This window comes from Rhynchophorus ferrugineus, unplaced genomic scaffold, assembly GCF_030347505.1.
Source record: "Rhynchophorus ferrugineus isolate W39M unplaced genomic scaffold, kcgeb_rfMv2 rfM2, whole genome shotgun sequence".
Classification (NCBI taxonomy): Eukaryota; Metazoa; Arthropoda; class Insecta; order Coleoptera; family Curculionidae; genus Rhynchophorus; species Rhynchophorus ferrugineus.
The window spans coordinates 80362319-80378725 of record NW_027472581.1 but is presented as its reverse complement, the minus strand read 5'-3'; the positions used below and the strand labels follow the sequence as shown (position 1 = coordinate 80378725).

At 31.7% G+C, this 16407-nt stretch overlaps 3 protein-coding genes across 13 annotated transcripts in view; 2 read left to right on the top strand and 1 right to left on the bottom strand.

The window, feature by feature from the left end:
* The first annotated feature begins 113 nt into the window (after positions 1-113).
* Nup37 (nuclear pore complex protein Nup37) lies at positions 114-1472 on the top strand. The gene is made up of 5 exons (XM_076396438.1): positions 114-403; positions 463-642; positions 692-899; positions 955-1111; positions 1167-1472. The coding sequence occupies exons 1-5, from the start codon at positions 212-214 to the stop codon at positions 1414-1416; spliced, it is 987 nt and encodes a 328-aa protein (XP_076252553.1). The 5' UTR covers positions 114-211; the 3' UTR covers positions 1417-1472.
* Positions 1473-1592: 120 nt separating this feature from the next.
* Ostgamma (Oligosaccharide transferase gamma subunit) lies at positions 1593-3203 on the top strand. Its single transcript, XM_076396439.1, has 7 exons — positions 1593-1778; positions 1833-2005; positions 2061-2178; positions 2233-2373; positions 2426-2717; positions 2792-2957; positions 3043-3203. Exons 1-7 carry the CDS (start codon positions 1704-1706, stop codon positions 3056-3058), a joined length of 981 nt encoding a protein of 326 aa, XP_076252554.1. The 5' UTR covers positions 1593-1703; the 3' UTR covers positions 3059-3203.
* Positions 3204-4534: 1331 nt separating this feature from the next.
* beta-Spec (spectrin beta chain) overlaps positions 4535-16407 on the bottom strand; it is a 53117-nt gene continuing 41244 nt past the window's right edge. For 3 of the 11 annotated variants that reach the window (XM_076396417.1, XM_076396419.1, XM_076396424.1), the window contains 9 exons: positions 16173-16389; positions 13725-14249; positions 12239-12416; positions 9242-9322; positions 7778-7921; positions 7014-7114; positions 6792-6958; positions 5391-5583; positions 4535-5327 (listed from right to left, as the gene is read on the bottom strand). In XM_076396417.1, the coding sequence (XP_076252532.1) occupies positions 5397-5583; positions 6792-6958; positions 7014-7114; positions 7778-7921; positions 9242-9322; positions 12239-12416; positions 13725-14249; positions 16173-16389 (1600 nt within the window). In that variant the 3' untranslated portion in view covers positions 4535-5327; positions 5391-5396. Of the gene's footprint in view, positions 5328-5390; positions 5584-6791; positions 6959-7013; positions 7115-7777; positions 7922-9241; positions 9323-12106; positions 12152-12238; positions 12417-13724; positions 14250-16172; positions 16390-16407 lie in introns of all 11 variants that reach the window. The other 8 variants (XM_076396422.1, XM_076396421.1, XM_076396420.1 and 5 more) reach the window with 8 other exon arrangements.

The window sequence follows — 16407 nt, the reverse complement described above, 5'->3', positions numbered from 1 at the left end:
TAACGCATTTTGTAATATACTTTTAAAGATTTTTTAGCATTTAGGACCGAATCAACCGAGTAGAAAATTGTAAAAAACTAAAAAAAACACTGTATATTAAATTTAAACACGGTACCGTCGATATTTGAGCTCATCCCTAGTTATAGAAAATTTTTGAAATTAACCTACATCATAAAATTTTGTACCGGTTAAATTTAATTGCTATTAAACCATGAAACCGGAATTGATGCAAATAGATTATTTACAGCCGATAAGAAAAAATCAGGTAGAGCCTACCTATGTGAAGGATTTTAGTGAATATGGACAAATTTATCAAATATTATGTTCACCATTCGAATGGATCAAAGATGTTATGCTTCTAGCATTTGAAAACAAAGTTCTTTTAGTAGTTTTGTCGTTTAAGGTAGCATTGTACCTTTATAAGCTTCCTTTGGATCGTTATGAGTGTGTTATACATTTTAGGAGACTATTCTTATAAAAAAATTGGTTGAATTTATTCATCCGAGTAGATGCACTGCTCTCAGCATATCTCCAAATACCTCATTTGTTACATTGCCTAATAAAGTTGTTTTTGCTGCTGGTGCAGCTGATTATAAAGTTAGAGTTTTTGAAAGTAATATGCAAAATGATAATACTTGCAGGGTAAGTAATTAAAAATTTAAAATAAAAATATTGAATTAACATTTTATAGGTATTAAATGGGCATAACAGTTACATCAATGGGGTGGCATTTGATAGTGAAAATATATATTTAGCTTCAGCAAGTGATGACAATACAGTTAAAATATGGTACACTGATGGATATAAGTTAAAAGCCACATTACCACTAACATCTCCTGCAATTACTATTTCATGGCATAGATCAGATTCAGGAAAGTTATTAGTGGGAGAAAAAATTGGTAGGTATCAATTATTTGATAATAGTCATAACTAAAATTTGTTTTAACTTTTTAGGAGTTATGCAATTATATAATATAGAGACAGAAACACCAATTTTATCCATAGATTTTGAAAGATCTCTGGCTTGTGCTGACTGGTCAACCTCAGATGTTTTAATATTAGGATCATTACAATTAGGAGAATTGTTATTATGGGACCTTGCAAAACCATGGTAAAATTTTAATACGATAGTTAATAACAGCTCTTTAATATATCTTTTTTATTAGTTTACCACAACAAAGTACAATACTGTTCTCTGAAAATGGAGGTTTTATAAAATTTTCCCCACAAGGAGAGCATATAGCGGCAGTAAACAGTTTAGAGGGTTCTTTGAAAGTCCTTCGTACGTTGACTCAGAATGTTAAACTTAATGTTAATGTGTCATTACCTACTAATGTTGAGTGGCACTATCGATATCCCTTAGTATGTATTGGGGATGATTCGAAGTTGTGTTTTTGGAAAATTAGCAGTAAATAGACTGTGAATATACCTTTTATATTTTTTGTTGGTTATCATTAAAGCTGTGTAATTTATCTAATTATGTTTGTTGTTATGCACCTATAATTAACGCTTATTAACATAATAAGTATTGTTTCCCTTGAAGTATATTATTTTTTCCGATATTGTCAGATTTTGAAAATTTTAGGTTATGTTGCTACATTTTGTCAAGTGTGACACGTTAACAAAAGTCGTCGTGTATATTTAGTTCTTCAATAAACGTTATTTTAAAGCGTATTTAAAGCATTCGCTCAATTAAAATCGGCATGAAAAAACTACTTTTTACGATATTAGTAATATGTTCTACAATATTGTATGTCGACAGTCAGTCGAGGAAACCGGTATAGTTCTAGAATAATAATTAGAATTAACCTTTGAAGAGATTAATATTTTAGGGCTCTTCGTTGGGCGAACGTGTTCAACAACTTACAGATTTGGCTAGTAAAAAATCTGTTTTGAGATTTAATGCGAATAAGTTCCGTGATTTTGTTAAAGCAACCCCAAGAAACTATTCTGTTATAGTGATGTTTACCGCCATGGCCCCACAGCGACAATGCTCCATCTGCAGGTATCTCACTAATGAATAGTTAAATTAATTTTATTTTAATACTATGAATTTTCAGACAAGCTACAGATGAATATACTATTGTGGCCAATTCATTTAAATACTCCCAAAGTTACTCTAATAAGTTATTCTTTGGAATGGTAGATTTTGATGAAGGGTCTGAAGTATTTCAAATGGTAAGTCTACAAGTTATATGCGAAAGTTTTTTTAACATTGTCTGTGGGTTTTAGTTGAGATTAAATACGGCGCCTGTTTTTATCCACTTTCCCCCTAAAGGAAAGCCTAAAGCAGCAGACACCATGGACATTCAAAGGGTTGGGTTTGGTGCTGAAGCTCTAGCTAGGTGGATCAATGAAAGAACTGATATTCAGGTAAGTTGATTTTGTGTGTATTAAATTTATTTAGTATCATAATAACTTATAGATTCGTGTATTCCGTCCTCCAAACTATTCGGGTACATTAGCAGTGATAATTTTGTTCTCCTTTGTTGGAGGATTCCTGTATTTGAAGAGAAACAATTTAGATTTTCTGTACAACAAAACTATATGGGGTGTATCAGCTTTACTTTTCTGCTTCACAATGACTTCTGGCCAGATGTGGAATCATATTAGGGGCCCTCCATTTGTCCATAGGAACCAACATGGACAAGTAGCATACATACATGGAAGCTCTCAAGGACAGTTTGTTTTCGAAACTTATATTATTATGTTACTGAGTATCCTTTTAATCTCTTGAATGTATTTTTATAATTAAATTGTATGCAGTGGTATATCCTTAATATTTCAATAGATGGAGCTGTAGTTTTAGGTATGATCCTGATGACAGAAGCTGCTAAAGGAAAAGGTGATCCAAAAAAGCGTAAATTCATGGCTATCCTAGGTCTAATACTAATTTCAGTGTTCTTCTCTCTGCTTCTATCAATCTTCCGGACTAAAACTCAAGGCTATCCTTACAGGTTAGATTTTTTGCTATTATAATATACAAGGAGATATTACAGTTGTCAAATCAATATAAAATTTGTACTGTTTTTTGTTTTGTAGTTTCTTGTTCAAGTAAGAGCCAACATGATGTGAGAAACATTGTCACAAGAACTGAACACACTTTTTGTTGTTATAACGTTTAGCGGCACACCGATAAAGATCATTTGTTGTCATTGTAGATTAAATCTTTTTTAATTCTTAATAAATGTTGTCTTTATTAATCTGGTGTATTAATTAAATAGCATAGACGGTGAAATTTAATTACATTAATTTACTTAAATTTCACTTAAACATTACATATTATATACTTCAAAGTATTAAAAATTACTTTATTTTAGAAGTCCAATTGAATTTTAAAAATACAATTGAATTGGTAGCAATCACAGATGGGTGAATAGGAGAATGCTGAAGTCTGCTCAAAAAGTGAACCAATTTTGAAAATGAAATGTTAAATATTGCAATCAATGAATGTACTATGAGCAAAACAGAAGTGTACAATTGTAAGAGATGTTCTCAAAGTGCCCATGGTAACATTGAAATTGACAATTGTTATCAACGAGGAGTGAAATATGAAAGAACTGACTATGAAAGATCGCCGAATCATGTTATTGAATGATTAGTTAGTGGCATTACGAAAACATATCGCTCACATTTATTGTTTTATGCTGTATATTGCTCACAAATTGTTTGTTCGTGAATTTTTAGCAATTAATAATACTATAATTTGCTCCAGCGTCCATATTCGCTAGACTTTGTTCCATGTAACTTTGTTCTCAAACTTAAGAAACCTTGAAAGATTGATTTGCAAATATATATATAGATGACATTCAAAGTGAAATGACAGAGATAAGAGCGCAAGGCAATCCCTATGAGCAAGTTCCAGATTTTATTTGGAAATTGGAAGAAACGCTGTATTTATACATTATAAAAGAAAACAAAAACTTTCTGAATGAAGTAAACATGAAGAACATCGCTATGACCAAACAATCTTTAAAAAAATTAATGAAATTCTTAAACATATCAAAGCAGTTGTCAAACATTTACATGAGACTGAATACCAAAAGAAGCTTAATATTTGCGTTCAACGTTTGTGAATCGTTGTAACATGCGATTTAAATGATTACTTTATGATTGCTTTATTTGAGTGAGTAAAACATTTTCTTTTCTCTTTGGCTTTTCTGAAAATCATTTGAGTTACATAAATTCGCAACTGGCTTGTAACCAAATATAGCAACATATTGTCAGTTTAACTTTCTATATCATGACTATTACGATGGAAAATGATGCTTTTAAAGAAAGTGCATCAATTGTTTGTTGGAGTAATACCAGTCTTTAATAAAAATAGTGAAAAATTCTGTAGAACTATGTGTGGCTTTTTGGAACTCAAAAGATAACGTTAAACGTCTGCAGCTCAACAGACACTCGAAATTATTTTTCAATATTTTCTAACATTGTTAAAGGGTAAAAATTAATCAATATAAAAAAAATACGATTCTTGTTTATTGCAAAACACATTGTGTTAAATGTGCTCAGAAAAGAAAAAAAGACGACGTTTTGTACCAAAAACAATATTTATTTATTTTAATATAACTCCATTTTTAAAAGCAGACATAGTAAAATAGACATAACTCTACAATTACAAATCAATGATGTACCTCAATGAATCGACTTGTCATCTTACCTTGCTAAGCAAAGCCTTAAATATACATATATATTAAACTATTGCAACAGAAAATAAAAAAATTTAAAAAGAAACAACACAAAAAATATACGTAGGTATTCCAGTTATATAATTAATAGTTTATATATATTTATCCTTATCTATCATCTCCTGACCAATGATATACACGAATACAGGGGCGTACGTGTCTCCCGTGATTTGGGGGGATGTGGGAACAGGAGCGGGGGGATTAAGGATGAACAAACGTACTTTTTCGTCAAAGAATTTTTTCTTTAAACACCAGCTAAATATTAGAGTATTTTCATGTGTCCCGATCCTTAGTTTAAGAATTTATTATTTAAATTTGATTCCGCCTAGTGGAAGGAAACACCATTCCTCTAGCTACCAACAATAATAATTAGGGTTATATGGTTCAGACGGTGCTTGCCTCCACCCTAATCCAAAAATCACATCTTGTTTTATCAGATTCTTTCTATACATTTAAATCCCTATAATAATAATAATAATAATGTGCAATCTACAAGAAAAATATATTGTATCATAATGCTAATACAAGATACGGGGAGGGCGGGATAAGGAGAAGGTTGGGCGAAGATTGGGTCCTAGGTCGGCCCTTCAGGTAAAGCGTAAACGTTAGTGACGAAGTAGTAGCTCAGTTAAAAACCTGAAAAATGAGGAAATGCAATGAAATTCGGACGGTTCGGTTGTAGAAATTCGAGACGCTTACATTAACTTATTGTTTTTTAAGGGTGAAAAAGCTGCGCCGTTTCTGATCCTCTTTTTGCGCGGAGGCGGGCAGAGTTTGGGACCTAGAGGGACCCGAGCTGGTGGTGTCGGCGTGGGCATTGATGCGCGAGATCCAAGTGTTCATTTCGGTATCGTCGTGCGCTTGGAGAAGGAAATCTCCACCATTTTCGAGTCTAAAAATTAAAAAAAAAAAAACACGTTACTTTGGTTTCAACTCAACAAAATTGGTATGAAACCCTTAAGTCTAAAAATAGATTCAAGACACTAAAAATGCAATAAAATGGAGATTGAAAAAAAGAGAAATTTAACTTTATAGACAATTTTGGAGAATCATTTTCTTTGAACATATTAGTTGCTATTCTGAGAGCCACAAAGACAATTGATTGGTTCATTTCGTTTCTATGGTGCGTTTCTACTTCTATTTAAGAAATATGTTAAAACTATGTCAAATAAAAAACCCCAAATTATTTGGATGACCTGGTATGTATACAATTATTACTGCTTTTTTAGACAGTTAACCTATTTCTCACCTTGTTACTAATAAATGGGCGATAGTTGTAAAAATATTGGCCAGAGAAAAATGTGTTTAAATGGAACAATTTTGAAAATATGAAGGTAAATGTGATTCCTCTACAAGAAGATATATATAAACTTTTTATGTTTTTCTTGAATTTTATTTAATAATTTTTTTCAGGAATTAAATTGTTTTTTATTTAAATTTCATTGATCAATTAATTTGCCATGTGCGACATTGTGTGTTTGCCCCTGTGTGACAAAACTTATCAAAGAACCAAACAAATGTCTTCATATCAAATTGTTTTCTTTGCAGGTGCCTATAACATAATTAATTTTATTTAATTTAAGTGATTTTTACATAAATTACTTAAATGGCCGATTATAACTCCATCTGAATATTTAACGTAGCGAAACTTTTTTACAGTCTCCTCTTCTAATTGATTTTTTTCTCTATTTCTCTATGAATATAAATCACACTGACGATGTTGCCCTAGTAAGTCATTGTCTGGGAGTAGGCTTTAGCACACAATGAACCTCGCCATGATCAGCCAATCGTTGGAACACTTATTTTCTTAAAATTAGTTGCTTAAGTACTAAAGCTTTACAAAAATATGACTAAATAACGATTCAAGTAATAATAAGTAAATTATCCTGTCAAATTTAGTTTTGGGTATCACCAGCAAACTAACTGAAAGCTTTAGGACTAGGTTATTGTATACAATAACAAAATAATGAAATTTATCCATTACATAGTGACCCCAACTCATCATAAAAAAATTTAAAATACAGATTTTAAAACTGATTTCATATTATTGTTGACCATTGAAGACAAACTGATGAAATTCCATCATAATTATCAACTTACTTTAGTCTGAACACGTGCTTCTTTTTCTTGTAGTCGGATGCAACAGTAGCTGTGGCTCCGTACAATTGAAGAGGTGCTTCACCCTTGAAGCGTTGATCGGGGGTGGACTTAGCAGTCTTGGCGTCTTTATAGAATGATAATTGGCTACCCCTAAGGACAAGATATACCTGCGAAAATCGTGAAAGTTTAATTTCCATTAATTTTTGAATCGTTTCCATTTACCTTATCCCAGGACCTGTTGGTTGCTTTAACTGTCGTATTTTCCCATTCATGTTTTCGTACTAAACTTCCTTCAAAGCCTTCTTCGTCTGGACTTGAAGCTTCTACAGTTGTTGAAAGTAAAACAGATCATTATTTGAATTACAAAGATATTCACATAGAACAACAAAACACTGACAAATATTTGACGATATATCCTGGACTAGGACATTTCCCAATAACAAATCAACCGGCACAGATAAAACTTATCTAATCTTCCAAATTTATTAAAAAAATACGGTTTTGGTAAGAATATATTGTAATAATATGTTCCATCTTGTTCCCTTCTTAGACCATACATAGCAACTATGTTATTTGCTTTTATACATAACGTATATAACCTGATAGAAATAAATGAAAGGTGTGGGTTCGTGTTTAATGTTTTATTAATGCTCAGGTTGGGCCTATATCGTGTATTGGACCGGTCCTCTTTCAGGGTGTAGGTGAATGCTGACACGCCCTTAAAAGGACGGACCATTTTTTTTTACCAGTAACGGGACATTTTGGCGGAAAACTTTGAAATAATTAAGATAGGTAGGTAATTATTTTAGTTTTACCAATGATAAATTATCCATATGTATATACCGAATAATGGTTGATACATCTTATTGTTTCATTATAAATTGCTCGTGGTTTTGACTGATTCAGGTTGGCAATCTTCCGATGAAATTCCAATAAAAATGAAATTATTCGATCTTGGGAACAAGAAGGTATGGGTCGAAAAATACCTTGGCGTGAAGAGTGTGCACCCTCATCGTCGCTGTGTGAGCCGGAGGGCGCCTTAGGCGGGCTCTTTTTCCATCGGAAGCTGCGGAAGGGCGATTTGCTGCGTGAACGGTCTTTGCGCTTGACCTTTTCTTCGGAGCGGGACACTTCAGAACACAAGCATAAAAAACGTGTAAAGCAGTAAACAGAACAATCACACACAAATATCAACCCCGCAAACAGCTAATAACAGAACATACAGGGTGACAGATACTGTTTAAGAGATCAATATAAAATTGTAGTAATTAAGAAATAAATTTTCAGTCACATCTTATCTCTAATCATAAACAATGGTTAAAATATCTGCCCTATTTTCAAGTTAGTATAATGGTAACAATAACCAAAATATTATTAATAATGTATGTCCTGAAATTAATAGCTACTGAACGTTTTTAACAATTTACGTTGCAGTTCAGGTGACAAAAACTCCATCTTAAGCCAAAGTATGGAGTTCTCGATATAATATAAACTAAAAGTTAATACACAAGTGTTATTACTTCTTACAGATAATGCTTCATATTAGATTATGATATGGTCTATATGATATGTTGTTGAAAAATATATAGATGGTTCTTTAAAGACATTACATTTACTGCTCTGTATTAAACATAAAATACAAATACTGTATTTTTATTGGAAAAATGTTAAAATGGATTATTTTTAACACATTTCGATGAAAAGCAAAACCAAGATGTTGATATTGAATGATTTTAAGGTTCTGAGATTAATTTCGGTTTTGTTTAATTTATTGAAAAATGACATAAAACAAAACTTGAAACTCTTATAGGTACATTGCAGGAAGAGAGTTATTTCAAACGAATTCAATTCCTTTTAAATTTTCTTAGATGTTTTGAGAAATATACAATTTTTATTTTAATTGATGGAAGTTGTGTAACTGTTCTGAAGAAGAGCTACTTGAAGTAAGTTACATTTTCTTGCAATTTATTTTGACCTGATTACCTAAATATTTCTTGAAAGCAATGGCTATGTCTTGAAACAAGTCAACTCTAAGCTTTCTCCTGAAGTAAAAGAAATTAAATAAAAATTACAATACACTATATATGGGCATATTGCATAACCTCTTGGAAAGTGTATTTTTTCATAACGCAAACACATAGAAAAGATTGAATATTAAATATGATAATTAAGATAACATTTTAATAAAAATATCAAACTCTCCTTTTCAATGTGTTTGTCATAATTTTTATGTATGATTATCAAACGTACATTATACTGATGAATTCCTTTTACTCCAGATAGTCAATAAACTAATGAAATGCATTTCGGTTATTAGCAGATGTATCTTCACATTACCCTGTATGTTACCAAACTGTTTATTTTAAACAAACGTTCACAACAAAGCCTTTCTACCCTAGTCCCTTCATAGCTGCCTGAAGAGACCGAATAAGAGAAAAAACGCAACTTACTTGTCTGAGATCTGGAAGCTGCAACGGGCGTTGAAGAAGACGTGCTCGGTAGTGTTTGTGGACGTGGTTGTTGTCCATGCACTACAGAAACATGCTCATGCGTTAGTTCATACATACATGCATCAATAATAAAAATTTCACAACTAAAAATGCTTGGATCAAAAGTTTATTCAGTGTTCTTTATATATATTTCGGGTCTTCATCCGAGTATGATTTTAAGAGAATCTTGATATCTTGACGACATGTCGACAAATTTTAAATCTCTGAAAGGATCTACAGCTCCCTTAAAACTATACGTGAGTAAAGACTATGCAGGTTTAGAAGTTTCAAGAATTGCGTTTATTTTATATACTTTAGTGGTATTATTAAATGATTATGCTCCAATTTAATTGACGACTAAATGATGAGAAGTCTGTATTTTAGGTTAATGACTGAGGCAAATCAATTACTACTCTTTTTACATGAGTTTCAATTCAACCAAGCCAATTTCTAACAGATTCCATTAGCGAACTACCAGTAGTTCTCGTGGTAATTATGATGTAAAAAAATACGAGAGATAGACCAAAATATCCCCTTCTTGTTTCTTCATATAGAAAGATCCCCAATTCTAGATTATTGAGATTGAATTCAAGCACTCATTCAATATTTGGTCAATGTTTAGAGTTACAGTAACATATTTCATCCTCTATTTAGTTTTGTTTCTTCATAAAGAAAAATGTGTTTTATTTCTCTATATATAAGGATGTAATTATTATTATGCAGTAGTTATTTTATACTAATCATCATTTTTAGTTAGGTCTTAGAGAAAGGATCCTCAACGATCACAACTTCATTTTACATAAAAATGTCCAATGTTCTTTTTTTTTATATATTTAATTTAATCTATTTAGAAATGGATCATTTTAAATCAAGTTTGATAAAAAAATGAATTTGAGATAATCATGTAATAAAAATACTGACTAATAACTATTTTTAAGGGCTGTGCTTTTAGATATATATAATAAGCCATTATATTATTACATGTTTCATCACATATCATTAGAGCAACACCAGCAGCTTTGTAAACAACTGAATATTCCCAAGATCCAAAATGTGACACATTTATTTTTAGAATGTCGCGACTGCTACGATTTTCTTCTCGGATCTGATTCACCATGTGGAATATAAAATATATTAAATAATTTAATGTTATTTATTTATACAATCTAGTGCATTTAGAAAAAAAGCGATTAGTAATGTTTGTGACATGCGAGGCAGGCGAGATCTAATGCCGGTAATAAATATTTATAAGCAGGATGAAAAAGCAGAAAGAATTCGATATAATAGTGTATATGTTTGAATATAAATAGTTACTTACCGTCAATTGTTTTTTAAAATCTTTATATTTGTTATATGAACCATAAACCTAGATTTTTTAAGTTGGTTAGATGATGGCATTATATTCATTATGACTATTAATAAATCAACATTCGATTAAACATAAATTTATTATTTTTTCGCTAGCTTCAACATTCAACAAGAAACATTACTTTATATATGAGTGATTAAATGTTATTTCAATAATGTTTTTCTACTTAATTTATTTTACTCTTTGTTCGAAATGTATGTCAGAATATTTTTTAAATAAAAAAATATATATTTGACTTCAAACTTAATTTATATGATCTGTATTATCTGTATCTGTTTTACAATTCAAAAACAAAAACTGTTTTACAGTTACAAAGCTCTGTAACTCTAAAAAATAAACCTAACAATGTGAATGACTCATTGTAATTTCGATGATACCATTGTCTGATAAATATAAATATCAAATTGTGAACCTTATAAGTGGCGTGACGTGAAAAGAAACATATATAACATTGTATTTGCTCACCACAATTCTGTTTTAGATTATATAATTTGTTTTAAAATGTACAAGATAACAACATATTTTAGCGTCATATAAATTACTATTTATAAATTACTACTCATAATGATATCGTTTACATCGTTATAAAATAGTAATATCATTAAATAACGATTTTAAAACGATGAGAGATTTTTCTAACAGTAAACTTTGTCTTTCATTTTCAATAATCTGAACAGACTTCTGTTTCTAATGTAAAAATAAATGTACCGATTACATTCATTTCCATTATTTCGGTGATCCAAAGATGCGTGTGTGACAAACAAATCTTCATAAGAAAATCAAGTAATTTTTTTGCTAGATTATTGCTACAAAAATTAAAAAAAAATAAAAGTGGTTAAAATTATATTTAAAAAACATAAACGTTTCTTCCCAGCTATTTCACTAGAATTAACATATTTATAATTAGCTAAAACCACAAAGCTCAATACATATTTGCTTTCACACGCTCTTAATTAATGTAACTTAAATGACCTTTGATATTCAACATTAAAGCAATTTGTGGCTAAACAAAAATATGTTTACTTTAACCTAATATTTTCAGGATTTTACCCCTCTGAATAATAAGTTATGCAACACTTAAAGCATTAAATTAGTATATTCAATTTAAATGACTTTTTAGTGTTGTCTGTAATGTTTATATTTTCATCGAATGTCATTCAAAATTTTACATGAAAATAAGTGAATATTATGCCATGCATTATCAATAAATATACGCCGATTAATAGAAAAGCGGTGTATTTTTAATTGTTTCCGTTAAGACTATCCTAACCATAACCTTGTTAAATTCGGAAAATTAGACAATATTAATCATGTGCTGTGTATATTATATTTTTACCGATAATGTGGGGTTAAAATAAAGTTAAATATAGGTCAGCGAATAGAGTAAAATAACTATAACAGTAATCAAGAGAGAAGTATACGTGATCATCTCCCACCATCAAGTGTCATGAAATTACCTTCACCAGAAGAAACAGCCTTAATAGAAGATCTTTGTGCCGAAGCTGCTTGTAACAGAAGTTACGGGAAATGATTTAAGGTTTTTTTTTTGATCAGCCTAATAAAGTGTACTACTCGGATCGATGACATACCTGGTCGTTCTTCCACTGCCGTTGCTCCCGAGTCGGGTTTGTCGGTAGCAGGTTGTTCCGGTTCTTTGGGCTTGGCCGCTTCCAGAGCGGCTAACCGTTCGGCTTCTTCGCGTTCGCGTCGCGCCCTTTCCTCAGCTTCGGCCGCCTCTTGTCGACGTTTCATCTCTCGGAGTTCAAACTAGAAAAACCGTAATCAGATTAGTATATATTTTGGGCGCTAATATTCACATTATGCTGAATGTTATGGCGAGTATGACAGTGAGTTAAATTTTCAGTTGCGATGAAGAAGCAGTATGAATATTAAGCTTCGCCAAATAACAAAAATGGTAGTAGAACATTGCTGGACCTTCTACCAATGGTGTTATTGACTGGAAATAATGAAATATATGTCAACGCAAGTAATATTTTAAAGTATTTAAATGATTTCAAGATTTCTCTATTATAGTGTATATTAGTATTTTCAATGTCCTTACAACATCTTTCAAATTAGCTATCGAATACTGTCAAGAAAGACACCTGCAAGCTTCTTTTAGAACTGGTGATCTACAAGGCAAGTTGTATTTGGCCAAAATAATGCTAACCTAATGTCTGTATGGAAAATATTACCTTCTAAATAAATCGAGGAACATTGTCAATAAACGACCTTCAATTTTGTATGCTTTAGTTGTTATTTTGTATGTATGTTTTGGTGGTGGCTCATAGCCGCTATGCAGTCTTTTGTTACGTTCCGCGACAAGCAATCCTTTCAAAATAACGAACCGAAAGACAGAACACACTTTTAATATCCAAAATACAAAAATTAAATCATACGCCTAATATAAAAATCTATGAAATGAATCTATGATATGAACTTGATCTTTATTTTGAGTTTATTTACAGGTGTAGTTTCAATAACGTTATCAAAAATAAACAACATGTGGCACATTACATTAAAAATAACCAAAAAAAGGGAAATTTTCATAATATAAGTAAATATCCGTTAACTTATTTTCAATGATTCGATCAATAATCATATATTAATAAACGATGCTTTGATTAAGAAAAATATATGGGAGTTTGTAGAGCATATTTGATAAAAGCCGTAAGAACAATAAACGCAACAACATTTGAAGGGTTTTGATTAGACATAATCTTTTACTTATTTTTTAAAGAAATACATATTAAGAGTCAGCACTGCTAGAATGTTTTGAAAATACAGCGTGTTATATTAAGTTTTCCAGATATTCTCCATTAGGAAGATTTCTTCTTTATTAAACGCTATGTTTGCAATATTTGACTCATCGCCATAAGAAACTTACTCAATTTACATCAGAAATATTCTGAATTAAATATAGTTTAATACAGATGACATTGATAAAATGTAAAAAGTTTCAAAACTCTAAAAATATTGTTTCATGATCTAAGCTTCTAAGGATCAGTTCGTTGTAATTAGCAGTAAACTTGCGTCGACATCCAAGTAGATTTAGAACTCAACGACACTACTCACCGGTACATTTTGCAGATCGGCAAAGTATTTAACAGATTTACCCCAGATCTCCTCAAAACTGGCCACGATACTGTGTCGCAAAGGGAAGAACAGATTCGCATCCGTATCGAAATCGTTCTCCAAAAGTATGTGAAGACGTTCGTTCATAATGAACGTCTCGGAAATTCGCTGTGGATCGTCGTAGAATAGTGACAACGGTCGACCGTCCCTGTCGGTGAAGCTGCGCCGCTCTTTCGGCGACATACTGTCGTGCAAGAAACTTTTTTGCACGTAGACCAAGTTGTCGTTCCCGTTGGGGTAATATTTTTCGCAACCCAGAGCGGTGAACTTCCTGCGACAAGGTTTGCGGTCGACGTAGAATTTGTCCAGAACTATTCCACGTACCACATCGCGCGTGTACCTTTGCGACAACTGGCGTACCGGTGCCGGTTTTGGATTCGAATATCTGATCATGGGTACAGAAAACTCACAACAAGAGTGCTCATGCAACAAAGGATATGCGACAGGACCAACACCAAGTTCCAGCTAGAAATAAAGGCATGCCCAAACTAACAAGGATTATAACTACTACTACAAGCACTAAACAATAAAAATATATTTAGTAAAAAGCCAGGTTCTAATGTATATAAAAAAAATTGATGGTACTGTGCAGATTTTTAAAGATGTAAGACTGTAGATGGTTTCATTTCAGGCAAATATCAAAATAGTGAGAAAGGAATATTTAAATTGATTCAATTTTTTGATTAGCTCTGGTCAGAATTACAGTAGATGCTGAAGAAAAGAATGAATCTCATACAATTTATTAAAAATATATTTATGTGAATGAAAAAAACATGAATTCATCGAATAACCAAATTAAATTACACAAGTTCCCGAATTCGGATAAACTTTTGGACCCGAGCAGATGAGAACGTTTCTTAATGTTATTTGATGCCCTGAACTCACTCATATTCAATCCGCGTCTCAAGATTGGTTCTGGTTTTCGAATTCGCGCATGGCGGCAGCATATATAACGGCGACTTTGCATTAAATATCTTTTAGGATTTGCCTTCGTTTTGTGATTGTGCTTCGGAACATGTAAATATGCAGATACAACGTTGCTAAGTAATTTCAAAGTGTTTTTGTTACGTTTGTGGATGTTATATGCACAATACTGTTTTGCCACGCGTATAGAACAAAGCTGTACAAGTGGTCATTTGGTGAAAATGTGAAAATTAATTTTCATTTGCTGTTCCAAGGTTACGCAGAGAACAAAAAAATCATGTAGATGATTGCTACTATTACTCGATGAATGTCATCGATGTAAATGCAAAAAATAGCAATGTATGCTTTAAGAACTTCATCTTCATTACTGGAGAGCAATGAAAACAATTTCTTTGTTTAATTTATTAAGCAAGAAAAATATTTAATTTATTAAGGGATATTTGTTGGACCTGATATTCTAAAACTAATAGCCGATGCAAAGTTTACAAAATCTTTCACGTCTGGTGAAGCAGCATCATGGCATCATTTCAACGTGTAGTTCACAACTTTTTCGGTAACCCCAAGTCACCAGGTTACAAGAACGTAACCGACATTTTATTGCAAAATCACCACAAGATCAAAATACATTTTCTACATACACTAAGGATTTTGGGATGAAGGCATGATTGTTGTTGGAGCCTAATATGCAAAACAGACCCCAAGTAATATAAAAGATTTCTAAAAGACTCAACCTTTGTTCATTTATGATTAATACTTTTTAGTTCAACAAATGGTCGTTAATTGTCAAAAATGGTAAAATAATTCATTTGTTGAATATTTCGAAAATTAGAACCAATTTCAAAAACGGACTGCTGATTTGGATTCAGCCCCTGAATTTAACTTATAAACAGTTTTTTTGTTTGATTGCTCAGGTCCAAAACCGTGTATACTTGTGTCATTAAAGATATCAGTCAGGTTCCTTAACTTAAAATTTTAAATAAGTGTATAATTAGCCAGCAAGATTTTCAATTAAAGGAAGTTCAAATGAGAGAAAAGTTTGTAATTGAATAACTATAACTGACTAACTGTCTATAAAATTATAAACAAATCAAATATATATATATAATGTTATATACCCAATGTTATATATGAAGAATGATTGTTGATTTTATTAAGAACAAAGAATTCACATTAGAATAATTATTTTTGCACAAAATGTGTAGTTCAGTGTTTTTACATATTTGTGATTTTTACATGGTGTGGCTTTAATTGGTGTAACAATAGTCATAGTAATCATGCAACTTCAAACAGATTAGAAATAGAATATAATCAAAACGGTTACGTTTTTCCACAGAGAAAAAATTCAAAACAATATTCAAGATAGTTCTGACATTTTTTCTTGTTAAAAAAATAAGGTATTATTAATATTATGCAACTATAACAACCCAAATACCATATCTGACCAATAAGAAGTGGAAATGTTACCGTGGTAAGACGTTCCAAAGCACTGAATCGTTCTTCTTGAGCTGCTGCCGATTTCTCGAAAGCTTCGTGTTTCTTGATAAGGTTCTCAACATCGTCGATTGTATGGCCTAATTCGGTGCTGATTAAGTAAGGTTCTTGGGCGATGAGCCACGCTTCGGCCACCGCTGCATCCCGAGCGAACTGGTACACCTCCAGGATAAGTTGCAGGTTCTCCCATCTATAACACGCCCATAAG